This window comes from Pan troglodytes, chromosome 1 (genome assembly GCF_028858775.2).
Source record: "Pan troglodytes isolate AG18354 chromosome 1, NHGRI_mPanTro3-v2.0_pri, whole genome shotgun sequence".
Lineage (NCBI taxonomy): Eukaryota > Metazoa > Chordata > Mammalia > Primates > Hominidae > Pan > Pan troglodytes.
In genome coordinates, this window is record NC_072398.2 from 108,040,670 (window position 1) to 108,068,425 (window position 27,756).

The 27,756-nt window shown below is 45.0% G+C and overlaps 1 protein-coding gene across 5 annotated transcripts; it reads right to left on the minus strand.

Moving 5' to 3' along the window:
• Positions 1-27,756, minus strand: GJA5 (gap junction protein alpha 5). 5 transcript variants are annotated; one of them, XM_063815349.1, is made up of 4 exons: positions 24,398-27,756; positions 8,914-9,072; positions 4,261-6,246; positions 1-3,038 (listed from the first exon to the last, which is right to left on the minus strand). In XM_063815349.1, the coding sequence occupies exon 4, from the start codon at positions 3,003-3,005 to the stop codon at positions 1,929-1,931; it is 1,077 nt and encodes a 358-aa protein (XP_063671419.1). In that variant the 5' UTR covers positions 3,006-3,038; positions 4,261-6,246; positions 8,914-9,072; positions 24,398-27,756; the 3' UTR covers positions 1-1,928. The 5 variants fall into 5 exon arrangements, with proteins under 5 accessions (XP_063671419.1, XP_063671425.1, XP_063671424.1 ...); XM_063815355.1 differs by lacking the exons at positions 8,914-9,072; positions 24,398-27,756 and adding an exon at positions 17,038-17,505; XM_063815354.1 differs by lacking the exon at positions 24,398-27,756 and having other exon boundaries at positions 8,914-17,023.

A 27,756-nucleotide genomic window follows, 5' to 3' on the forward strand; every position in this document is an offset into this window, starting at 1 on the left:
TAGATGTAGAGATAGATTTTATTAAGACAAATTACACATTTTACCATATTTTTCCTTTCTAAAACCCTCACCATCAAAGATTGATCCCACAGAATTTCTAATTCAAGAACACTCATTTCATAAAACATTTCAGAGATAGAAGGAGAGAAAATATTAATGCTAGGCAATAGATTAAAATGTGTCCCCTCCAGGGACCCGGGATGATCAGACATTCCTTCCTAAATGGCATCCTAGTCACTTTCCTCCACCTCTCCACTCTCATTTTTCTTTCCACCCAACAATAGCATCCGAGTGTCAGCTGAGGGCCCAGAGATGGGCAGGTGAGTCAGAGGTTAAACCTCCTTCTGAGCCTTTACCCTCCTCTGTCCCAACCTCTTGTGCCTATCTGTTTAGGTTAATAACTGCCAGGCAGCTGGAGAGGAGAGCAGGAAGACACAAGTTTCTCTGTGGTTTCCTTTCCTTATTTCAGGACTCCCCTAGCCTTTACCCATTCTATCAGCACCCCCACACACACACACACGTGCATTTTAATAATGTAATTATCTCTCTATAAGTCTCAGTATCCAATTCCAAGCAACGTTTACCTTCATCCAAAACAACAGCAACCCATTATGGATCCAGTGAATACAGAAACCAGGCCAGTCCCTGGGGAAGGCAAGGATTTCTACAGCCCCCACTTGGCAGTCTCATTAGGGGCACTAGGGAGACACAGGAATCTCTGTGCTCTTTAAATAAAGGCGCTGCCAAGAGAGCTGGAGATTCCCCTACTATTTCCATGCCCCTGCTAAAGCCTCCAGGAGAGAGAGATCTGGGGGCCTCCATAGCTGTCATCACACCTCCTCTTGGCACTAAGTTGGCAGTCAGCAAAGGAAGTAAATAGGAGGGGAAAATAGTTTTCCAGTGTTTTCTCTCCATTTTAATTTTCATCTTCACAGCAGAATTTTTTTTTCCACAAGGGGAATCCGAGAAGTACAATGCTTTCTTTGTTTTAACAAGGCCTGGGGAAATTCCACTGGCCTCAGTGGCTGATGATCTGGTCAGGGTTCGAGAGAGGACAACAGCTTCTTGGATATTCCTGTTGATAAGGCCTTCAGGGAATAGCTGGGTGAACAGCCAAGGGAGAAAGGGAAGGGATGGTTTCTATCATTGGATTGAACTGTAAAGGAGCTGCAGGGTGACAGATGTTGGCAGGAATTCCAGTAGAGTTTGTGTGTACAGTGACTCCCTAGCAGAGCTGACACCTGCACAGGCTAGGTGTACACCCTAGCAGAAGGAAAGGTGGGGCATTTGCCAGAGGTACATACCAAGGCATTTGTAAAGTTGAGGCTGCTGGTAAAGTTCCAAGAAGCCCTTTTTAAGGCTGAGTAGAGGGAGGAGAAGCCAAGGGCAACCCAAGGCCATCTCACCACTACTCCGAGGAATGGTCCATGGAGACAACAGATTCAAGAGCACATATAATGCAAGTTCCTTGATTCATGCTGTCTATTGGCTGGGAACTTTGAGCTCTTCCTTGGAGGAGGGAGGGTGATCAGGTCAAGGAGGTAGGAACTTAGAGAACGCATTTGGTATGCTGCTGGTATGTAGAGAGAGAGTCATTCTATCCCTCTGGCTATCCCTTCCAGGCCAGCTTTTGCCATGCTTCCCTTCTTTCCCTCTACCCTGTTTCATGAGTAATCTGAAAGGCTTCGTATACTGGGTAGAGGGTGGGGAGGGAACTGCAGTCTGGGTGGGTTGTCACCTCTCTTACTATCCCAGAGCCCTGGTTATAGTTTCTAGAATTAATGAGCAACGTCATTGAGACCCGGGGCTCAAAGGAGCCAAGCAGTGATGACAGTGAGAAAGCATCAGTTCAGAAGGGACACGTCTTTCCTCTCTGAGCCTCCTTTGTTCCCACCTGGTCCTGGTCCTGATCCTCCCATAAAGGAGCGTCACACTGATAGGTCATCTGACCTTGCCTTGCTGCTGGCCTTACTAAGACGTCGCTTGTCACTATGATAGCCATGGGGAAGGTGGTGACCTGGTGAGGCTCCATTGGGCACCTCAGGCTTCTGGCCATAACGAACCTGGATGAAACCTTCCCCAGGAGTCTGCTCCTGACCTCGTACTTGCTCAGTGGCTAGGTTGTCTGTGTTTTGTTGGGAGGCCATATTATTGCTGAAGGGATTGAAGAATTTTCCCCCAGGGCCATTCTCCAGGCACTGATTAAAGTCGGGGGGTGGTGTGCAGCTCTGGACTATGCCCACAGAGGGGCCAGAAAGCTGGCACTTAGCCATGTGCTGCCGCGGTTTGACAAATCGCTGTCTGATCTTCTTCCAGCCCAGGTGGTAGAGTTCAGCCAGGCTAAGGAGGAGGGACAGTGCAGCCACAGCCAGCATAAAGACAATGAAGACATTCTTCTCTGTGGGCCGGGATACGTAACAGTTGACCGGGTGGGGACAGGGACTCCTGCGGCAGACGTGCAGGGTGGTCAGGAAGATTCCGTAGATGAAGTACTGGCCCACAATGAAGCCCACCTCCATGGTGGTGCGGATCAGGATGCTGCACACATAGGTGTTGAGCAGAGTGCCCTGGAGGGCAATCCTTCCATTCCCTTCCTCCCAGCAGGACAGTTCTGCCTTCTCTGCCACCGGGTACTCGTAAGAGCCAGAGCCCCGGACCTCTTTGGCCCTCTCGGCCTCCCGTAGCTTGCGCTTCTCCTGCATGCGCACAGTGTGCATGGCGTGGCCCATGTACACCAGAGAGGGCGTGGAGACGAAGATGATCTGCAGCACCCAGTAGCGAATGTGGGAGATGGGGAAAGCCTGGTCGTAGCAGACATTCTGGCAGCCAGGCTGAATCGTATCACACCGGAAATCAGCCTGCTCATCCCCCCAGGAAGACTCAGCAGCTGTGCCCAGCACGAGCATACGGAATATGAAGAGGACAGTGAGCCAGACCTTGCCTACCACGGTCGAGTGCTTGTGTACTTCCTCCAGGAAATTTCCCAGGAAGCTCCAATCGCCCATCTTGGCACAGCCAGGGAACAGATGCCAAAACTTCTGCAAATGGGAGAGAGAGAAAGAGAGAAAAGGAGAAGGATGTTCTGTGAAGGTCTGGAATGTCTATCATGTTCTGGGATTCCACTGATCCATCCATCCAATGGGTTCTTTAAGAAAATGCAACTTAGAAGTCAAAGCAACCAACGAAAAGCTCGCTCTCCTTTCCCAGCAAAAATAAAAGAGAAGATTCAGAGTAGCCATATTAGCAAAATTAGAGCATGGCTCCCACACTTTAACGGATCTAGAAATCGTGGTGTGTGTTACAATATGGATTCTGCTCTTGCCCCAGTAATTCTACTTCAGGAGGTCTGGGATGGCCCCCAGGAATCTGGATTTACAACAAGCAGCCCAAGTAATTCTGATGCAGGCGGTGAGGGACCGCACCTGGAGAAACACGAGTATTAAAAAGAACACAAGACTGGGGTCTGCAAATGTGACTCTGGGCATTTACCTCACTGAGTCTGTTTCTTCATTTATCGAATGGGGATGGGAATAGCTACACCAGAGAATTCTGAGGATTAAATGATATGAGGTGTGTGATATTCTGAAAATCATTCCACAACTGTTCCAAATGTTTAAATGGCTGTTGGATGGAAAAGGAATTTTTTTATGGCTCCAGAGGGCAGAACTAGGTGGAGGAGGAAAGAGTGAGGATGGGATTGGCAAATTTGGCCCCTCAGGAAGCACTCTGCAAAAATCAGAACCATCCAGCATGGACCAGCTGTGTTGGGAGGTGGCAAACAAAAAGTGTGCTTTGGTCACACCAGCTAACAGTATCACAGATGAATGCTCACTTCCCCTGGCTGGTAAGGCAATGTTGATCTCCCATGCCTCGGTGCAACACAGCCATTCCAGCCACACAGCTCAGCTCGCCCTGCTGCTAAGTTTCTGTGTCTCATTTAAATAAGGTTCCCACACACAGATCTGCCCACCCTTATGTCCAGAATAAATGTCCCAAAACTTTATGTCCCTTACAAAATCCTCCCTCATCTGGCCCTTGTCTGCTTTTCCAGCCTGTTCCTGCCTGTCCACATGAGTTCCTTTTGTCCAGCCATGCCAAGTCTTCCCAAATGCCCTCCTTCTGTACCCCTACATGTCCCCTCACCCCTAGCTGAATCCCATTTACCTTTCAAAACTTAACCCAGTCATTGCCTCCTCCAGCTGTCCCTCCTCCCTCAAGCTGAGCCTCTTCAGCTCCTGTGATGGCCCCCGGGACACTTACTCGTCTCCCAGTGCTTGCAGCCTTGTGTTGTAATCCTCTGCCTGTCTGTGTTCTCCCAGGAGGGACTGTTTGAAAATGGAGACTGTCTTTTCTTCTGTATCACCAGAGCCTGGCCCAGAGTAGGTGTTTAATACATCTTAGTTGAGTGAATGAAGGAGGGGCTGACAGGCACTGTTGTTTCCTACCCAATAGAAAACCAATTCCCTGTTTCTTGCCTGCCTCCCATTGGCAGGGTGAAAAAGCCAGGTATCACTTTCTTAATCTCCTCTGCAGTTAGTTCTGGTAGGTGAGGTATGGGGAGAATCTAAAGTAGAGGGAATGCTCCAGAAAAGGTTTTTCTACCCCCCAGTAAATGGAGAGAGCCTCACTCACAGTGCTCCCATCCCCCTGTGAACAAGAGGGAACCTCACTCACAGTGCTCCCATCCCCTGGTGAACAGGAGGGAGACTACTCACAGTGCTCCCATCCCCCGGTGAATAGGAGTGAGCCTCACTTAGCCCCACCGCTTCCTGCCTGTGGACAGAGTTGTATGAACCAAGATGTCTAAAGCTGTCCAGAGAATCTCAGAAATGTCAACCAGTGCCCTGAGGCCTCTGAAGCAACTCTTGAGGCTCCCTACCTCCAGAATTCTTACTTAGTGAATAACGAATGTTCTTACAGTTTAAGCCTCTAACCATTCCTAACCAACAGGATGACAAACGTCTCGGAGGGAATGGAGCATAAATATTCCTTTCTTAGAATCATAAACCTCAGATTTGGGTGGGTCCTTAGAGGTTTGTCAAATTCAAACTTTGACCGTCATATCTTTGCTGCCAACGTGCTCCTGGTTTCTGTCTGAACATTCTTCATGCTTATGGGGAAAGATGGGGTCAGGGTGGTGCATTTCATAGTCCAGGCTTCCTCAGCTCTTGAGTTGATTGTTGCCTTGACAGGGACCAACCTCCTGGCCCTGTATTCTCTCAGACCCCAGGTCCCCAAACTTGAGAGTATACAGTGTCCCTGGGAATGAGGGAGTTCCTGAGTGAGCGGAAAGCATCTTATCTCTGCTCCTCTCTATATCAAAGACCCATCCAGGTCTTGAGGCCTTTCCTGTCATTTGTGATCAGACATCTGCCCCATGTCCTTAGGTGGCGAAGCGCCCCCTCTTTCAGCCTCCAAATGTGGAAAATTGTGAAGCATGTGCTCAAAAGGAAAATGGCTGATTAGATAGGAGTTTGAATTGTCTGTCCTCTCTTCTGGGCACATGTACAGTGTTCAGCACCTTCAGGGTCAGCCACACACGTGCAGTGACTGAACTATGGTAAATGTCTGAGAAAAAGAGGGAGGGAGAGAAGGGGAGGCATAAAAAGAAGAGAAGAAAAGGGAAAGACAAGGGAGAGTTGGAAATGGAGAAAAAGACCATGTAGGGTTAAGAAAAGACAGATGCAGGAGTTAGCTTACTGAGGTTTGACAAATTTCTATTACCATCTGCTGGGCTTAGATAAATGATTCAATCTGTGTTCCACTTTCCTCACCTGCAAAATGGACATACTATTAACTCATAGAGTGCTATGAGATGATGCGTGCAAAGCACTTAACACAGTGTTCAGCAAATAAGAACTGAATAAAAGGTAGCCATTACTAGCAACAAGAGCGGTGGGGAAGGATGAGAGTACAAGAAGGAGGGAAAAAGAGAAAGTAGAAAGTAGAGAAAGGTGCATTACAAAGGAGAAAAGAAATGGGAGCAAGAGCAGAAGGGGAGGAAATGAGAGGAAAATGGAAATAGAAAAAAAAAGAAACAAATGTCATATTCTTCCAGGATTTGGGGCAAGTTTTCCACACTCAGTCCCTGAAGACTTCTCCCTTGATCTTCTCACTCTGTCACTCATTCCTTGCAAGTCCCCAAGGAAGTATAAAAATAGTTCCAGGCAAAGAATGTGACCCTTTGGTCTAGTCTGCCAAGAGGCTTGACTGCTGACTCCTTCACTGCTGTCCAAGGAATTCCACCTGGAAGAGGTAAAGCACAGGTACAAGAAAGGAACACCTTGGAAAACCAGAAAGGCAGTATTAGGAAGGATATCTTATTGGGAGGGAAAAAGAGAAACTATCTGAGGAGGTATAGGGGTGAGGCAGACCTCCTGGGCCCAGGCAGAGGAAATAGGGTGAAGGGTTTTTCATGTATGACTTCCTGCTGACGCTCAGGCAGGGTCAGAGAAACTTAAAATAGCTACCATGTACCAGATGCTCAGTTTATAATGTGAAAGGTCTCTGGCTGTAGTTACTTTTCCAGCTACGTTGGCTCCCTTTGGATACCCCATCTCAGCCAAAGAAATTTGTAGATTAGATACTCAGTGAGTTTACTGGGCGTATAGCATATAAAATACTTTGTAGATTATTATCTGCTTCTTGGCAGGAAGTGTATTAGGAGGGGCAAAGGAAGCTGCCCATGCCATGAATAAATGCTATCAAACACAATGGCAATTTACCTCACTGCTTTAGCAGTTATCCTCACTGGCTTCCTACCACTTAGAAAGTCCAAACTGCTTAACTTGCCATATGAAACCCTGTACAGTCTTATGCTATCATTTTTCCACTTTTCCACTCACACACTCAATACTTAAGCTACACAATTTCACATGTACTTATATGCATCTCACCATTTCTCACCCATTTATCTTGGCTTCTTATGTTCCCTCTGCCTAGAATGTCCTTTTTAAAATTCATTTAATACGTTTATTGAGTGGCTACAGGGTGCCAGCCATCATTCTGGACAATGAGGATACAGCAGGAAGGAGGGGAAACAAACAAGGGATTCCCTGACTTCACTGAGTGTAACTGCCTTTATACCCCTTTATTAACAGCAGACATTAAATACATGATTTCAGTAAAACACAATGTGTGTTAACATAAAGGAAGTATAAGGTGTCATGGGAATGTGGGGCAGGAGCCTGAATCTGGTTTATGGGTTTTGGGGAGAGTCCTAGGGAATTGTGTTCTAAAGCCCTCTGCCACTGATACAAGTTCTGAAATCAGCAAGGCAAAAAGAGATGGTCCCTAGAACCTGGAAGAGAACCATCCCAATTCTAAAGGTTCTTCACTCCCAAACCTTCAACATCCTCTTTCAACTTGTCCTATCCTGAGATAAAGCAAATTTTGGAGGGGCCACTAGGAAACTTGTTTGGCAATAGCAACATGGTGCTTAGATAAGAGGAAGAGGGCCAGAGGAAGGATTTTGTGTATAGTGAGCATGAATCATTTTATGCTTTTATTTAATGTACTATATGGCCAATGACCAGAAATAAAGCTCAGGCACCTACATTCTGAATCCAGTGCTTCTTTTTTTTTTTTTTTTTTTTTTTGAGATGAAGTCTCGCTTTGTCACCCAGGCTGGAGTGCAGTGGCACCATCTCAGCTCACTGCAACCTCTGCCTCCCAATTTCAAGCAATTCTCCCTGCCTTAGCCTCTGGAGTAGCTGGGATTACAGGTGTGTGCCACCACACCTGGTTAGTTTTTGTATTTTTAGTAGAGAAGGGGTTTCACCATGTTGGCCAGGCTGGTCTCAAATTCCTGACCTCAGTTGATCCTCCCGCCTTGGCCTCCCAAAGTGCTGGGATTACAGGCGTGAGCCACCATGCCCGGCCCAGTGCTCCTTCTTGTGGTCTCCCTACACGGTCAGTGTTTTTCAAAGAAAATCATTTCAGAGCAACCCAGATTAATCATAAACTCATAGCCAGAACCTCTTCCTCTGACTCTGCAAATCTACAGCAAAATGGATAAGTCTTCTAAAATTGACCTCAGCCCTCTTTGGTGTCCCCTGAATTCCAGAAGACTGAGCATCTGGTACATGGTAGCAATTTTAATTACCATCCAGCATGGAGGATACATCCTCACACTTGGTTATATATTTCCTTAGACTTGTTTTCCAAACATTTGTCTATCAGCCAACCTGCAGATACTTTGCTGAGTCCCCTTTATGTGCCTACCACTGTTCTGAGTAATGAGAACAGTACCAAAGAGGTGCAAGGCCTGACACACACTGGGCACTCAATGATGTCTATTAAATTAATAAAATCGGCCGGGTGTGGTAGCTTATGCCTGTAATTCCAGCACTTTGGAAGGCCGAGGCGGGCAGATCATCTGAGGTCAGGAGTTTAAGACCAGCCTGGCCAACATGGTGAAACCCCATCTCTAATAAAATTCAAAAATTAGCCCAGTGTGGTGGTGGGCACCTGTAATCCCAGCTACTCAGGAGGCTGAGGCAGGAGAGTCGCTTGAATCCGGGCGGTGGAGGTTGCAATGAGCTGAGATCACGTCAGTGCACTCCAGCCTAGGCAACAGAGTGAGACTCCGTCTCAAAAAAAAAAAAAAAAAAAAAAAAAAAAAAAAAATTAATAAAGTCAGGCATGATTCCTTCTGTCAAGTATTTAACAGCTTTTTCTCTCAAATGGGTAGTATGCTTCTCAAAGTTAAAAGCCCTGTCTTCTACTTTGCATTCTTATTGCATTAGGTTCTGTCATTTGGTACACAATAAATGCTTTCTTAATGATTGAAGAAAATGTTTGGCTAGCAGTAAGATTGCAAAGAGGTCCTAAGGAGGCTCAAGTCTTTCTTCTTAAGGTCAGCAGTAAAAATAAAACCTCACAATAAATAAATAAAAATAAAAGCTTACATACTGTTCAAAATGTGCTTCTACATTCTCTTGTTGGTTCCAAGAGAGCAGGATCATATTTGTTCTGTTCAAGACCGAATACCTTCAGAATGTTATAGACATTCAATTTTTATTGTTGAATGAATGAATCCTCATAACCACTCTGTGGGGTGATTGTTATTGCCTGTGTTTTGCAGAGGAGGAAACATATAAAAGTGATTCGTTCAAATAAACAATTAATGGGGGAAGAACCAGGGCTTCATTCCAGAGTTTCTGTTCAAGTCTGGTGCATGCCAGAAAGTTTCATTCCATCTCCCCTCCAAGAGTGGAGCTCATCAATTCTTAGACCTTCGAGAGGACTTCCCAGTGGAGATAACTCTGGTGTAGGAGTTAGGGGTATGTGATGTCTGTAGGGGTGTGGAGTGGGTGGAGGAGTTGCAGAAGAGATGAGGGGATTTCAGACAAAGGCAAGACTGCATGAACAAATTCATTGAAATGAAAACCAGCATGGTTTTAGAGTACAATGAGCAGAGCATGGAAGGAGAGTCTGCATAGCAGGCAGGAGCAGATTGTGGAGGGCTTTAACAGCCATGCCTAGGAGTTTGGAGTCATTCTCAACCCACATGATAGGCCATGCTTAGTCCATTATTTGCTCCTGAGGGCCTAATCTGAAGCCTCCAAATGGGGTTGGGGATGTAAAGGACTGCACAATTAGTAATGTCCATGCTTGTAGCAGTCTTTTAGTAGTGGCTGCAGCATCAACTAGGTAGGCTGCAGATGACAGGTACCTCCCAGCACACTTGCTGTGACTGCACCCTCGTCTCTCCTGCTTAAGAAGGCATATTGCTAGTGAGTGAGGCGCTACCATAGGGATGCCTTGAAAATTCTCTTCTTTCTCTTGATTCCAGTTCTGTCCTGTGGAGTCACACATAATAGCCTTTCTAATATAGTATTTTACAATAATTTCTGTGTCCCCCAAGTCAGCAGCTAGGCCTTGGGCTGAACCGTAAAGCCTTGGAGGTCTCACACACCTGAGAATTAGTTGCTCTACAGGCCATGTATTCTCTCTCCCACTCAACCCTGAGCTCTTTGAAGACAAACTGCTTTTCTGTTCATCATTGTATTATCCTCCTGAAATTCCCTCCACCCCAGACCCCTTAGTGCTCAATACCACACCCTGCACAGTGTGGTATGTACTTTATAAAAACAACGATGGATGAATTGATAGCATTTAGGTCTCTCAAAACACCTAATGCCAAATTGATCAAGGCAATTATTTACCAGTTGCTGAAGAAAAGGATGAGAATGCACACAGAGGCCAAGCAACACGTTGGGGCCATGCTGCATGTCAGTGGAGGGGCCTGCCTGGGAAGCTGGCATAGGGACACCTGCCCAATGACGATGGTGACCAGAACACCAGGGAGATGGAAGCCACTGAGTGTTTCTTCTACCTGTGACAGAGCCGTTCTCTCAGCAGGAATGAATGTGTCTCAAGCAGAAATTCCATCACTATGGACTACTCTCTCACTGCCTCCTCCCCTCATAGTACTGGGGAACTTATCCAAGCTTGTCAAAATTAGATGACAAGACCACTCCACAGAGTCTGAGTCTAATTCTGGACAACGACACATGTTCTGGACAGTATCTAACAGATCTCTGGTTCTCCATAAAGGTTGTTATTCATAGTAATAATAACAACCCCCTGGGCCCATGCTATAATTCCACTCACCATACAGTGGAATGTGGTGCAGGGCAGAGTTCATTTGCTTCCCAATTAAGAAAATTCTGTTGTGAAAGGACCCAAAGGGCCTCACTGAAAGGCTGCCTGAGAAATAGTATCATATCAGTGCAGTTTAGTTCAGAAAGTGCTTATCGAGCTCCTCTGCCATGTCAGACATCAAGGTAGCTTTATAAAGCAAAGCACCAAGCATAACCTTTATGTCAGAACTCTTTTGTACCTTATTAATTTGTGTACATGTTTTCTGATTTCCTCTCACCCCAATAATTTCTCCTTAAAATGGATATGTAGGGAGAATTACATGAGAAAGTGGTCTTGATCCTCAGCTACTTCAGTAATCTTTGTTATCCTTTGATATTCCCAACTACGTCTTCTAGTTTACCCAGTTACATACACAAAAAAAGAATTTGGATCTAGGTGATAATAATAATAATGGAAATAAAATAACACTCACTGACACCTTTCTATGTGCCAGACACTCTATAAGTGTCTTTCCATATCTGTTTTCATTTGATTCTCACAACAGCCTGAGGAAGTGGGGACTATTCTTTTTTTTTTTTTTTTTCTTGAGACAGGGTCTCACTTTGTCACCCAGGCTGGAGTGCAGTGACACAATCACAGCTCACTGGAACCTTGACCTCCTGAACTCAGGTGATCCTCCCACCTCAGCCTCTCAAGTAGCCAGGACCACAGGCGTGCACCACCATACCCAGCTAATTTTTTGTATTTTTTTTTAGAGATGGGGTTTTGTCCTGTTGCCCAGGCTGGTCTCAAACTCTTGGGCTCAGGCGATCTACCCACTTCAGCCTCCCAAAGTGCTGGGATTACAGGCATGAGCCACCATGGCTGGCCTCTCATCTTTTGTTACAGGGCTCAGAGAGGGTAACTTGAGCAAGATCACACTGCTAGTAAGAGCTCCCAGCTCATCTGACAGCAGTGTCCCTGCCTTGACAACTGTGCTAAACTCTATCTAAATCACTTGAAGTTCCTTCTTTGGAAAATCCTAACCAGTCAAAGGCTGGCCACTTTTATATAAGATGATTGAAGCAGGAATGTTCGTTGAGATCATTGTTCGGATAGGGAGTTGATAGTAAGTGACTGGTGCTAATTCTTACATTTAGGATTTTCATTCTTTTCCTGATTTACATTTGGGGTAACTACTTCAGCCTCAGGAGAAATGATCAGGCATGTGATGTAACTGTAGCTACTGAGCTGGGCAGTGTGGGCACCTTCCTCAGAATTAGAAGTCCACTGAGGGCCAGCATCCCTGAACCTTGTTCATTGTAGAGGGGAAAGGAAGATAGAGATAAGAGAGGAGAAGAGATGAGTGAGATGAAGTACTCACTTCAGTCTTCCTCCTACTCTGGCCAGTGGCACCAATGGCAGATAATTAATTCCTTTTTAAATTTAATTATTTTATTCTGGCAAGAACAGATGGGTCCACTCAGAGACACCCTGCTGGCAGACAGTTGTTTCAAAGCCAAGGAAGTAGAAGGGAGTAAAGTGCAGAAAGAGATTCGTGCTAGGATAAATAATTTTCTTAAACTGTTGGAAGAAAAAATATGAAAAGTGAATGAAAAGGAGTAGTAAATGGAGATATTAAATGTCAACAAAATATTGGTAGGTCCTTATTAATTGCTCCAAGGGGGTAACTTAGTACCCATGCAATTAATTACTAATGAAAATTATATTATAATACCCACATTTCTTTATTATTTTCCCCATTTGTCATAGATTTATAGTGCAGTAGAGCTGAACGGAATGTAGAGATCAATCAAACTCAACTCCTTATTTTTAAACAAGATGACAAGAGTCCAAGGAAGTAAAGTAATAGTGATAACAACACTAACTTGAGTATTTCCCATGTGTGAAGCCCTTTATAACTGTACTTTCTAACCCTCCCATTAACCCTGCAAGGAAAGTAGGATTGCCCCATTTCACTGATGAAAAAACTGAGGCTCAGAGGCTAAGTACTTGTACTAAGTGCCACAACTGGCAAATGCTGCATAAAGGGTTTGAATCCAGCTAGCCTAACTCTAAAGCCCACATCCTCTCTACGTCTCTGACAAGAGAAAGAAAACCAAGGACTAGGACTGATAGATGATGATAAACCCGTGCCCAGAACTCCAGTCTCTTAACTCTCAGAGTTATCATCATCTATTTTTCCCACTTTACCTTGCCTCAGAAGAGACCCAGCGTTTTTCCTTTTAGCTTCTGCCTTACTGGCTGGCCATCTCTTACATATGCTGTTCCTAGAATTAATTATTACATTGGGGCCCTCAGCCCACAGTGGTCAGGATTCCCAGACTCTTCGGCCTCTGCCATCATTTGGCCAGAATTCACATATAGAAAGTTATTTCCTTTTTTAGCCAGCAAGTGTTCTTGGCTGCAGCAGTGTCTACTGCCCGGTTCTTGGCTGGCCAAACAGCAGGCTCTGGTGTTCCATTGATGTGAAATCATAACAAGAACAACAGAAACAGCAATTATTAGGCGGAGGAACTTCCGGTCTCTAAGGACTAGTAGGGCTAGGACCCTGCTTGCATCACTCTCTAGTAGTGTAACCCTAGGCAAGTCACTTATCCTCCCAATTTCTAACTCATCTAACAAATAGGAATGTTTATTCATGGGGATAACGTAATGTGTGGACATGTGGAGTCACCTAGAACAGTATCTGGCATATAGGCACTCAATAATATTAGTTCCTTGTTTTCTTTTCTGACATTTCCAGTAAAAACTCCTCTCAGACATGATCCAACTAGCCAACTTGATGCAGAATCTGATAGTGCTTCAGGCTGGTTAGTGACACAGCAAGGACCCTCATGTGGCACAGGTAAAGGAGGGTAACTGTCAGAGACGGGAAAAACACAGACAATGGAAAGTATAGGAATTTGTCTATAAATTAGTTATCTCACAAGGCATCCAGACCTCCTGGGTCAAGTCTGGAGAATCAGGGAGGTGTAGGGCCCAATCAAATTAAGCCACTCTCATTCCTGTTTCAAGTCCAGCCTGCCTCCTAATGTGTCCTTAACTCAAGATTTTGGGCCTGGAGTTGGACTCCACATGGCTCCATATTATAAAATGTATGCCTCATGGGATGCCTCTCTTCTGAGAAGCTGCAGCACTTTTGAATCTGATCACCAAGCAGAAGGCACACTCACAATAAGAGGTTTGAAGCAGGCTCAGTTCTACTTGGAAGAGAAAGAGGGGGTTGTCTACTCTGTGATCTGAGGGTAAGGGACATCTTGATCCCTAGCCACCTCTGTCCTCTCCTGAGGTTCTGAATCATGGAGTTGCCAGGTTGGAGTAAGATTCGGGAAATCCCCTGTGAAAATGCAATGTTATCATTTCATGAAGAGAGGCTCTTTTCTGGTTCCAGCTGTTTCTTTGTGATCCTAGACAAGATATTTCCCCTCCCTGAGCCTCACTTTGCTCACATGTGAAACAAAAGTGTAGAGGCTCTTCCATCTCTAAGTTAGAACATCTGGGGAGTCTGTGACTTGCCCAGTTCTGATAGCATGGCAAGTTAGTGGCAAAGCCAAGAAGCAAGTCCAGAGTTTCTGACTTCCAGCTTAGAGGACAGCAGAAGGAGTCCTAGAAAAAAAAAATCTGTGGTCATAAAAAACCAGCAATACCTCCTTGGAATTATATGTTGTAGGAAGCCTTTCTATTTGATAGCCATTTAAAATATTTAATCCTCATAAAACCTTATGAGGAAGATATTTATTAGCATCTTTGGCAGATGAAGAAACTGAGTGTAAGAGACATTAAATAATTTCCCCAAGATCACACAGCTAAAATCCTAGCCAAATGTGACTCCAAATGCCCAGGTTCTTCCTTCGGCCCTACCCCTCAATTAGATAAACTCTAAGGTCCCTCTGTGATTTTTTCAATACCTCTCATTCTGCGACCTCCTGACTCTCAGTGGACTGTTGAATACTAAATTTTACTTGCCCATTATTTACTAATATATCAGAAACAATTTATTCTCAAAGTGCATCAAGCTGGCATCACCAGGAGCCAGCAGCTTCCAACAATAGTAAGGAAGTCAGCTTCCTTTCCAGGAACCCTGAAGCTTTCCAGGAAAATGGTCATCTCTCCCCTTTGTCCAGCTCAACCCTTGAGCCCAGGTTGGTGCTTATGGGAGTTTGTTCACACAGAGAGCTACTGGAATCCCCAGTAAGTGAGTCCTTCCCTAGGACGGGGGCAGAGCTTTGGCCTTGGGTCTCCCTGTCCCTGAAAACGGCAGGTCATCCAGTTCCTGTCCTGATTGATCCACATAGACAGGTCCCCTGTCCTAAGAGGTGGGGTCAGCCAGTACCTGAGAGACCAGGCGGCACTGTGGCAGCGCCCTCCACTGCCTGTGCCCCACGAACAGCCAGTGTAAACGATGAAGAGCAGGTGGGCAGGTGGGAGTCAATACCAAAAAATGGAATTGTAGAGACACTCAAGTGGAAGAATCAGGGAGACTCAGGGAGAGATGGAGGCTAGGAAAATCCAGCCGGGGGATGGACATTAGAAGAGCCCTCGGTATGAGTGAGCAGGGCAGGGTGCTCTCCCAACTCAATCAGCCCTGACTCACTGTGTCATCTCCTACGAGTCATGCCCTTCTCTAGTCCTTGTTCTCCTTATTTGCCAAAGAAGGAGGCTGGTAATGGAAGAGACCTCTTTCAGTTCTAATGTTCTCAGACCTTAGGCAGTACTAGGAGAGGGGACAGGAGTGAGGCAGTTAAGATGCAAGAACAGTGACCAGCTTCAGGAGCCCAGCAAGCACACCTCTGGAGTTCCAAGGCAGAGACAAAGCAGGGCAGCCTGATTCTGTGACTGCTGTGGCTCCGTGAACGTCACATGTGTGGGTGAAGGATGCTCAGAGAGTGTTGGGTTGGAAGCCACAGAATCCCCTCCTGGTACTCTCTGCTCTGCAGACTGTGGTCATTGGGACTCCTCACTGGCAGGTGCTGAGTGAGGAAAAGGCTTGGAGGGACAGCCAGGGGAGCAGGCTCCAAACAGCTCTGCCGCCGGGCAACCTGGCAGGAAGGTGGAAAGTTCAGAGCTGTCCCTAGAGAGCAGTGAATCAAGGGCTGGGCTGGGCTTGGCTGTGACTCTGGGGACAGTGGGTGGAGGGGATGGAGGCTGCTTGGCCTGCTGATGTAAAAGTCAGGTTAGAAGGCCTCTAAATACCAGCTGGTGTTCCCAGCCATGAGCCACAGCACCAAGCAGTCAGAGGCGCTGCACCTCCACACGCTCCCCTTGGTCTCTTCTCTCCTTCAGTTTTGCTGGTTCCAGGTCTTCTGACTCCCTGTTCGGTGCTCTTTGCACTGCCCTGCCTCCCCACGCAGCCAGCTGGACCTCTTTGTGCCAGAGCCTTTTTCCAGAAACAGCAGCCCCAGTGATTTGCTGGGGAGTGAGAACAAGGAATCCCTCTATTATAATGGAATACTGCGAGGGAGAATAAGGAAAAAACTGAGCAACAGAGCAGGATGAGAAATTCTTGTGTTGCGCCTCCCTTTTTCAGTGGTTCTGAGTTGCCTTTGAGCCTATGGAATCACAGCCTTACACACCGTTACTGCTGAATGGAACCAGAGGGAACCTTCTACTTCAAATTCCCCATTTTATAGATGAGGAAACCGAGGCCCAGCATGGGGATGTGTCTGCTACAAGGCCTCCCAGCCCCTGAGTTTGGGCTCTTTCACTGCATGCTCAGAAGAAAGGTCCAGGAAGAAACTAACAGAATCTTTCTGCCCCATGGCCTCCTACTTCACACCACAAGTGGAAAGGAGACCTTCAGTGGGTGCTTTCCTGGGCTTCCTCGCTGGTTTCACATGCCTCTTTCCTCCGGCTGCAAGTGGCAGCCTGGATCTCTCACATGTGGCCACTGCACAGCGGGGACATGATACTCTGCAGGAAACTAAGCAGGGAATATTTTTAAACCATCCAACATGCCTTAGGGAGAAAAAAAAAAAAAAAAGCAAAACACTCCCCTAGATGCTGCTAAAGGCATTTTGAAAAAGATTCCATGCCTAGCAGAAGCATCGTAAAACAGTGTTGGTTTTATTTTTAAAGGGCCAATTCCCTCTAAGAAAAGTTCTTGGGAATGGACTGGTGACCCACTTCTAAGATGCCCCCAGAGGACTGAACTCCACAAAAGTAGGCTGGAACCCCAAGGGCCCTCCACTCGCAATTCTTCATCTCCCTCTAAATCAAGGAAGTAATTTATCTGCTGCTTCGCTAAACCTTCCTTTTTAATATATCCATACCTCACTATCACAGGAAATAGTGGGAGGGGTAAGGAATAAACTCACAGGTAGAAAGAAAGAGCTTTGTTTTTATCCAGCCTAGAGTCCAAGCTCCCTTCTTCTGGCTATTTCATATCCACCTGTAGTTTTAGCTGTTCAAATTCAAGTCTACTCTTACCTGCTTCTTTTCCTCCTCCCTGGACTTTCCTTCCGTGGGCTTCTTCACACTCTGGCTGCTTCTTCTCCAACTGCCCACGCTTTTTGCTCTTGAGCCTGTCAGTTGTTCCTCTTCCACCCTCTTTTTAATCGTATCTGTCGCCTTCCCTCCTCCCACTTCTTCCTACTCTTTCTCTCTCCACCCCTTTTGCCCTCTGAATCCCTCCCTCTCCTCTCTCTCTTTTGTGCTCTTAGAGTCTTTGCTCTAAAAGTCTTCCTCCCTCCACCTCCTCGTAGCCTCAGCTCACTGTGCTCCCCTTCCCTGGCCCCCAAGGAGGCAGAGCCCCCTCCTCCCTGCAGCCCTCCCCCTGTCTGTCTGCCTGTTGTCCTTGTCCTCACAGCAGTCCTCCACATTGCCTCTCCCCCGGGCCGCTGGTGCACCACCTCCCTAAGTCTCTTCCTGCCCACCCCTCTGCTGCGTCGCCTCAGACTTCCCAGGCCATGGCTTTCCTGGAGCATCAGCAGGAAAATTGGCACTGCCCAAGAGATCCCTCTTCCCATCCTTTTCCCGTCATCAGAAAAAAAGAGGGTGTTCACTCACATAACAAGCCTTTTTTGGGATTTCCACTATGCCCACACCAATGAACTAAGCATAAGCCAGCACAGGAAAACACGGTCTCACAAGTCACAACCATCCAGCACCCAGAATAGGCACCAGGACTAACCTGAAAGGAAAGAAATGCTAACCTCCCAGCTCCAAAAGTGTAGGGCATTCCTCACTCCCGGAATCATACTCTCTCCCCTTCTCCTCTAAAGAGAGGCGAGCACCTTCTATGCATCAGGCACTGGGCTAGAGACTTCATATATATATATTGCCTATTTTTATCTTAATCATTCTATTTTCCAATTCTATAAGGTAGACCTTTTCTGCATTTTACATTTGAGGAAACTGAGGCTCACAGAAATTAAGTAACATGATTATGGTGACCCAGTTTGTAAAGTAAGTGGTAGAATCAGGATTAGAAGTTTTCACCAATGCCAACATTTATCTTATTGCTCCTTCCATGAACGCAAACAGGTCTCCCAACTGGAATTGAACTGATGAAAGTAAGGTTGGCTCTTGTTAGATCACATGCCACAGGTGACCAAATTCAGAAACTGTGGGGGTATCTCTTCCCTCAAACCCTCCCATTCTCCAACTTCTCCCCCAGACTCCTCAACTTAAACACTTAGCCGTGGACCCAGTTGGAATGAGGTAAGTGTCAACAACAGAGGTTACTATGAGTGGACTGAAATCAGACAAAACAATGACTAAGAGCCCACAGATTATGAGAACTAAAGAAAACTTCAGTGATCATCTGGAACAGCCAGGGAAACTGAGGCCCAGAGAAAAGGCCACTTGTCAATGTCATATACAGTAGTATGTGGCAGAGGCAGGGCAGGAAGCCAGAATGGTCCCTTTGCTCCACATCATCACCTGAAACATGCCTTTCCCGCAAAGCACCGGTCACAAGCATTCCAAGATTCTGCAAAGATGTTTCCTTAATGGGCTATATTTTTCATGGGTGAATGAGCAAGATCAGCAAGAGGGAAAAGAGCAAGGGGCTGAATTTCCAGTTTCAAGGGAGGCAACATCCCTGGTGAAAGCAAATGCAGGATTCTTGATTCCTTGGCCAGAGTTTACCCCACTTTTATGCAGCATCAGAGCAGATTCTGGGGCCAGCCTGACTGGGTTTGAATCCTGGCTCTGCCACTTACTAGCTGTGTGACATTGGGCAAGTTAACCTCTATGCATCTCAGTTTCTTCAACTCTAAATTGGGAATATTATCTACTTCACAGGGCTGTCATGAGGACTAACGAGTATGTGAAAAGCACATAGAATGGTTGGGAACATGGAGGTACTGTAGATGTGGCTGCAAAATAATACAATACAATACAATACAATACAATACAATACAATACAATACAATGCAATACAATACAATACACAACCTCCTCCCTGCCTGTACTTGCCATGGCTGTACCAAAGTCCTGTGATGGAATTTAGCATGTGAAACCAATAGCAAGCCCTGCTTCTCCAAAACAGAGATGAGTTTCACACTGTGACTTTGCCTCTACATCCCAGCCTCTCTACAAGAGCAGGGGACACCTAGGAACACCTTATTATCTCCATCCAGGAGGTAGCCAGTTAAAGAACCCATAAAGTCTCAGCTGGGAGATAGTCTGAAAGTGGGAAAGGTTTAGTGGAATGTACACTCCTAGATCACTGGGCTGCCAGAGGAGAGATGATCTCGGGCAGGCCTGGAGATGACAGGAGAATGCCGTTTTCCTCTGAATGTGCAGAAGGGAAGAGTTGCCCAGATACAGACACACTCACGACCCTGGAGGGAGAGCAGGGTATACAAGGTAAATTTTCCCTTCGTGCTTGGCTGACAGAGAACTAAAGCAGTGAAGAAACTGGATGGCTTGCTAGAAAAGTCCAGGAAGTTTGCCTCAGGGCTGGGAGAAGGCTGAGGTCTCTGACTGTGATCATCCCAAGTCAATGAGGTCAAACAACTCTCCACCCGGGGACCATTCATCATGGCATCCAGGACAGCTACGTTGCTTCAGCAAGGCCTTCACAAATGTGGTTTATTCCTCACCTGGCTCAGGCAATGACTAACAAAAGTTGAAAAAAAAAAAAAAAGTCATTTGGGCTGTGGATGTGAGGTGATTCTCTAAAGGGGCTTAATCTGGCAATCACCACATAGCTAAGAAGGACCCCGTAAGCAGATATTCAATGCACCAGAGAAAAGGACAGGACGAGGGCCAAGGGTGGGAACTGAGGTTCTCCCATGTCCTCCCCTTCTTCCTCATATTTCACACAAGAAACGGTCTTAGAAAGAAGTATCAAAGTCTGTGTTCCACACATTACAAAATATGGAGGACTCAAGATTTAGAGAGGAAGCCCAAATCCAGTCAAAGAATTAGTAAATCATACCTGTAAGGAAAGGCTGTAGAGGTGGGATTGCAAAATAAACTTTATTCAACATTTATTACGTGCCAGGCATTGTACTAGGCACATTTCACATTCTTTTACTTTGAGATAAAACAGACAGAAAAATGACTTTATAAAGACTTTCTCACTATAATCAGGGTCTTATCTCAACAGGAATCATTGGCTACTCCTATGGGCCCAGCCTATTCTATGTGAGAAACAAGGGCCCTCCCTGTCCACAAGGAGCTGACATTCTAGTTGTAGAAAAGAGCTATTGAGACAAAACAATTAGTATAAAGGGTAGTATTCTATATGTATGTGTGTCAGTGATGGTATAATAAAGTGCTAAATTATGTGAGAAAAAATCATTTGGGAAACAGCTTCATACAGAGTGATCTCTTTGTTGTGCTGTAATGAAGGGGAAGAAAAAGCAATATTTTTTATATTTAAATTAAATTTATTTATTTTAATTTCAACTTTTATTTTTGATTCAGGAGGTACCTGTGCAGGTTTGTTACCTGGGCATATTGCATGATGCTAAGGTTTGGAATACAATTGATCCTGTCACCCAGGTAGTGGGCAGGTAGTACCTGATAGTTTTTCAACTTTTGCCTCTCTCCTTCCCTCCTCCTTCTATACAATAGACACTATTACTTCCTAGTGTCTATTGTTGCCATCTTTATGTCCATGAGTACCCAATGTTTAACTCCCACTTAGAAGTCAGAACATGGGGTATTTAGTTTTCTGTTCCTGTATTAATTTGCTTAGGACAATGGCCTCCAGCTGCATCCATATTGCTGCAATAGACATGATTTTGTTCTTTTTAATGGCTGTGAGGAACATTTATTGAAGGCCTTCTGTGTACCAGGTATTTTCACCTCACAACACTGTAAGATAGATAGTATGTTATTATTTCCATTTCATGGAAAAGAAAATTCAGACTCAGAGAAGTTAAGTAACTTTCCCAAGATCATTCAATAAGTACAGAAAAGGTTCACCTGATGCGAAAGATTAGGCACTTTCTCCCCATGGCTGTAGAAGAAATTCTCATGAAACCTATTGGCCTGGTAAGACAGGCGGGCACAGGGCCCTCCAGGTAGGAGCAAACAGACCTGCAGATAGCCCAAGAAGAATGGACTCCAACCCTAGGAGAAGAGATTGTATTCAGCCCTGATTATGAAGGTGGTTCAGCACTGTCACTGATTTCCAGGAAGAAGCACCATCACCTTCTTTACATGTCTTTTAAAACTGGCATACTGAAAATTGCTTCTTTTTTTTCTTCTCTCTAGTGGCAAGGGGGGAAATGAGGAGACCTTCCAATGTCTTCTCTACCCAGTGAATCTCTGACTCTACAAGTTTCCTTCCCAAGACACTGTGGTCCGGGGCTACCTCCCTTACAGCCTACATGACAACATGTGCAAATTATTTGTCAGCATCTAATTGCAAGAACGGTGAGTCCTCCGTGCCTCATTGGAGGCCATAAATGGGTAATTGGAGCCATGGTTAGTGGGCTGAGGTCACACTTTTCTGCTGGTTAAGATGCAGACACCACAGGCATAAGCCGTCCCCTTTAAGACTTTTACTGGCTAAAAAGGGCAAGAACACTCTGTTCCAAGAAGCAGAAAGCAAAAGAAACACAGACTTCCTTGCTCCTGGTGTTTTGATCTATGAGCCTACTCTTATCATATCTCAAGTTTTAATCCCAAAGACAAGATCAAGATCATGTCCATACTTCTTAGGCTTAAGGCAAATGGAATCCTCTGGGATCCCAGGCTTAAGAACTCTTGTGGTGGGCTTGGAACAATAGCCTCCATGGACAGGAGAAAAGGAGAGGGTATCCACTACCAGCCATGCCTAATTCTCTCCCACTGAAGTCAGGGCATGAAGGCAACAGCTGGGTGCAGCTTCACTTGAGCTCTGAGAGTCCCAGGACTGGGGATTTTAATCTTTCTTTCTTTCTTTTTTTTTTTTTTTTTTTTGAGACAGAGTCTTGCTTTCTTGCCCAGGCTGGAGTGCAATGGCACGATTTTGGCTCACTGCAACCTCTGCCTCCCAGGTTCAAGCAATTCTCCTGCCTCAGCCTCCTGAGTAGCTGGGATTACAGGCGCCTGCCACCACGCCCAGCTAAATTTTGTATTTTTAGTAGAGATAGGGTTTCACCATGTTGGCCAGGCTGGTCTCGAACTCCTGACCTCATGATCCACAGGTGTGAGCCACCACGCCCAGCCTGGGGATTTTATTCTACAGCAAAAAATTAGACCTTGGCCTGGGAGATCTTGGAATGGCATTTGCTCTCTACATCCAGAGGGAAATCTCTGAAAGCAAGAAGACTGAGAGCCTCATATTTTGGTCTGATTATAAGCAAGGTCTAGAGTTTGTAGTGCACCCCTGGTATACATTCCTTCCTCTTCTAACAACTTATGCATCCTTGATCCACACTCCCTACCTACCTCACAAGACCAAAAAGGTCTTGCTTTTCTTTTATTTTGAAAGGTGTTTCAGTCATGTCCAAGATATAGTATTAGGTGGTCTATTGAAAAAAAAAAAAGTCGTAAGACACAAGATCAAGAAACTTTCTGCCAAATATGCTGTTAACTCAGACACCCTCAGACATGTCACTCTGAAATAGAGGTATTTCCTTGTGTGTAAAAGTGAGGTACAATACCCTGTACCTGTCCTGATAATTTAGCCATTGATGTTCAAAGCCTAATTCAATAATGATATGGTTAGGCTTTGTGTCCCTACCCAAATCTCATCTTGAATTATAATCCCCATAATCCCCATGTGTCAAGGGAGAGACCAGGTAGAGGTAATTGAATCATCAGGGCAGTTTTCCCCATGCTGTTCTCGTGATAGTGAGTGAGTTCTCATGAGACCTGATGGTTTTATAAGGGGCTCTTCCCCCTTTGCTCAGCACTTCTCCTTCTTGCCACCGTGCAAAGAAGGTGCTTTGCTTCCCTTCACCTTCCGCCATGATTGTAAGTTCCTGAGGCCTCCCTAGCCATGTTGAACTGTGAGTCAATTAAAACTCTTTCCTTTATAAATTACTCAGTCTCAGGCAGTTCTCTATGGCAGTATGAAAACGTACTAATACAAATAACAAAGGTTTTACGTTTCCTCCCAAATTAGTGTCTAGAGTCAACGTTAGCTCCTAGGGTCAAGCTATTATACAGGATTAGAGGCATTTAGGAGATTACAACTTTTCCCTGGTTTTTCAAAGATTAGTCACACGTTCACTTGGCTGAATACACAAGGTAGAATGGACAGGACTTGAGGCAAATAACCTTGTGGTTAAGAGTACTCAGGTTCAGATTTTGGCTCCACCACTTGGCAGCAATGTGACCCTCTATTTCTATATCCTTCTTGCTTTTAAAATGAGTATAACAATAGTAGTTTTTGGTTGGCTATGAAGATTGAGTGAGACATATGTCATATTTGGCATGTAGTGAGTGCTAAATATTCTCTATCATATATATTATATATAATATACAATATATACCTCTCTATATATACATACATAGCTAGATATACAGAGAGATAGATATATAGATACAATGAATCATGCCATTTATGCTGAAGATAAAAATTAAATTATAAATGGGAGAGTACTCTGAAAGGAGATAAGATTTTACAATGGAAACGTGGGTTCTGATGATTATAGCTCTAACTATTGTGCCCACCTTCATTGCCTCCTTTGAGCAAGGCCACCAGATACAGCCAAGCAGTTTGGGCACTGCACACATCCAAAGGCACCATTCACATATAACCTTCCCTTTGTACCTGAGAGCACATGGCAACTACTCTTCAGGTAAGCCTGTGCTTCCCTCACAGTTGTTCCTCCCAGAGTCTGAGGAACAGCACCTGCTCTGTAGAGCCATTCACTCATTAGTCCTTAATTCAGTGAAGGTATACTGAGAACATACTCTGTGCAAGGACTGGGCATACAAAGATAAATGAAACACAAGTTCTGCCCTGAAGCTCCTGGTGGCTAGGGAGAGAGTCCTGTGCACCAAGAAGTAGAATGCAATGTAAAGAGTGCTAAAGTGCATCTATGTACAAGAGATTAGAGGATTGGCAGCTTTCTTTCTACATGGCAGTGGTCATGGACAGGGGTAGTGTGGGGATTCACAGAAGCAAAAATGAGACAAGTCTAACTCTCTTAAAAAAAAGTTCTCATAAACACCATTTTTAAAAGTCAAGAAAAAGTCAATGGGGTACAGTCTCTTCAGAGAAATCCAGTGGGGATCTTTTGTTGTGGCAGGAAGGGACTCTACTAAGAACCTCTAGCAGAGGCACCTCTGGTAGAAGGAAGGTGCAAAAATAGCTCCCCTAGTACCAGCCCAGACCAGAAGAAAGGACAGGGATTTATCACTCATACAGTAAATTTGAAATGTAGATTCTTACCTAACATGAAGATTCCCTTCTCAGGGGATAGACCAAATTCCCTTCTCGGGGGATAGACCAAAGCCCGCCAGCTTTAGACAGATGCCTTCTCTTTGCATCTTCATAGCCTCTTTGAGAGAGGTGAACTTGGAGTCAGGAGATCTGAGATGGAATTTTAACCTTGTCCATTTGTTGTTTTGTGATCTCAGGCAAGTCAGTAAGCCTCAACTTTGTTGTCATAATAAGAATTAAGAATGGTCATAATAAGATGGTCTTCACAAATTTGTTCTTTGGACACCAAACACCTTAGTTATTGTCATATGCTCTGGGATAGAGGTGAGATCTGAGGAAGGAGGCAGAGACAGCACAGAAGTCCCTCCATTCACAAACAGGGTCTGCCCACCATCCTTTAAGGAGCCTCTGCAGCTTGTTTATAAAGGAGATCTTGTCCTGAGAGCATTATGCTCCTGAGCTGGCCAGCTCAGCCCTCCCCTGGCTCCAGCGCCTTCATTTGTAAAGAAGGAATTCCGAGGCTATCAAAAAGGAAGTCAGATTGTTTTCGGAAAACAATAGCAAAGTAACTACAAGTCATTAGCTTCCTCTTTGGGGCCTGAAGTCAAGCTTGCCTGGGTAGCTGAAAGGACCGGTAGCACTGTTTACTTAAAGACCTCTGGACAGGACCTATAAATTAATTCCTGTGCATGACTTTCTGGAATGAGAGGAGGTGAGTCATGGAAGTGGGAGGATGCCTAAGAGTAGAGATTTCTGTGTCTTAGGACACAGCTAAATCTCTGATGCTGGCCTTGCCTTTTCTGGTCCTCTGGGTGAAAGTTTCATTTGGATCTGTACGTGCACCTAACAGACATCTGCTGTCTGAGATGGCTGTTAATGAGTTTTTTTCCTAGAGCAAAAAGAAAAACAACAAAATATCTGTTTCCTGTGGGTCTCCTGAACGCCTCGAGGAAGCCAAATGCTTCTGAGACAGGTGCTGTAGAAATTGCCTTTTGAACAGGAATTTCCTCAGTGACAGGAGCAGACCAAAGCTGGGAATTGTGAAATTCATCACTCCTTAGAGGACTGTCTCAGTGTCATACAGATATCAAGGAATCACAGATACCAGAACACTGGAGCTTGAAGAGAAACTGAAGATCAAGTGGGCCAGATGAGAACATTGAAGCCCAGAGAAGGCAAGCAATTTATCTAAGGTCAGGAGCAGAAGCCAGATCTCCCAAAGAATCAGGAAACCTGGGGACTTCCCTGGGGGTAGAATGGGCCAGTTATTGATCATAGATATTCCTATGATGCTGTTAGAGCACTTAGCTGAAAGTCCCTGGAGCTTAAATTGCTAAAATCTAGAGAAAAGGCATGGTTTCTTGACCTCTCTAGATCCTGGAACAACTTGTATCCAAGAGCTACAGATGATTCTAGACCCTAAAGTTTTCTGAGAGGAGATGCAGAACTTCTACTTGAGCTGTTTTTAAACATCTTTGGTAAAATCATGAGGATCTGTTGAGCTTAATGATTTGAAATTTAGTCCAAAGATTATCAGTATTACCTGCCTGGACCCCTAGAAGATTTTTGGTGGGCTTAATGGAGCATAGAAACCCCTGTGTTCATTTCAAAGCTTTAGGGGAAGAGGGACCACAGTCTTGATCTATTCATAAAGCACTCTTGACCCAAAAAAGATTAAAAGTCACTGTTCTAGGTATAGGAGGTCAAAAAAGATTATTTCACATCAACCTCCAAAGTAATTGAAACAACCACCAAAATGCCAATATGTTCTATCCCTTCCCCAACCTAGAAGCCTCTTATCGAACAGGTTGAAATCTGTTCCATAGGCATAAGGCCACTTCTCAGTTCAGAGTCTTCACCTGTCAAATATAAAAAGGTTTTCTGAGACAAGCATGCTTATTCCTTCCTTTCGTAACTTTCCCAAACTCAAACAGCTAGCCAAGACTGGCACCTCTCATCATGCCTAGTCCAGTATTCTTTCTGCCACCTCAGAAGGTTTTTAAGGATTTATTAAGCACCATTTCTAGATGGTCCTGAAATGGTCCCAAATACTAGAGGAGCTATAGGATTACAGGAACTGTCCCTGAATGCAATACGTTTGTAAATGTGGTAGGTAAATGAGTGCATGCCCCTGAAACGAATTATTTCCTTAATGCCTTTCCCAACAGTGTGGACAAGGGAAGTGAGACTGGAGGAGCGCTGGGGGAGACATGAACCCTGGCATAACTGCCCCATCCCTGGACTACTCCAGCCAGCTTGACAATCAATGAGCAGTAATATTCAGTAACTAGGTGCCAATTTCTAAGACCCCTCCAATCTTGAAACCCCTTTGACTGTGTGCTGGGTTAACAAATAAAGCGTAAGCCAAAAGACTTGTTCACCAGTTTGTAATCTACTACAAAATAATAGAGATTTTTCAAATAATTAGTGAATAAAGGGGAGGGGGCAAGTAAGCAGGTCTCCAAACTGAAAATAGTTGCATCCTAAAAGCTTCAATGTAAATTGGTGGTGTGGAATTTGGAGCATGTTTTCCCGTAGAAATAATGTTATAAAGGGTAGTTAGCTTCCCAGGCTAGCCCATAAAAGCTTATTTCAGGCATAATGTTGCTCAACTACAGTGTTGAGAGTACTAGAGAAGCTAACAACCTAGTTAACATGGTCTCTGGATGGGAGAGAATGATGCCAAGTTCTGGCTGGGGACTCCAGGAATATATCTCCCTCTGAAGAGTTTCAGATTCAAGCGTCTCCACTCCATCCCTGCAATGAGGATGGCGTCTTCCTGTCTCCCTGTCTTCATGGGGAAGGGAAATAATATTTATTGATCACCTAACTTTATTAATGCAAGGACTGACCCACTCAGCATTGTCCCTTTCATAAACTAATATCAGAGACCAACCACAGACAGAAAGCTTTATATTTTTCAAACTGTTCCAGTCTTTTCCTAATTAGAAAAAGTAATAGCGTATTATTGTAAAAATGTAGGTAATATAGAAGAATCTAAACATGAGATAAAATCACATATAAGTGCTATTAAAATACTGATAGCTTTCTACCACATTTTTATACTTATAAATATTTTTTAAAAATTGGAATTGTGGCCGGGCGCGGTGGCTCACGCCTGTAATCCCAGCACTTTGGGAGGCCGAGGCGGGCGGATCACGAGGTCAGGAGATCGAGACCATCCTGGCTGGCACGGTGAAACCCCGTCTCTACTAAAAATACAAAAAAAATTAGCCGGGCGTGGTAGCGGGCGCCTGTAGTCCCAGCTACTCGGGAGGCTGAGGCAGGAGAATGGCGTGAACCCAGGAGGCGGAGCTTGCAGTGAGCCAAGACAGCGCCACTGCAGTCCAGCCTGGGCGAAAGAGCGA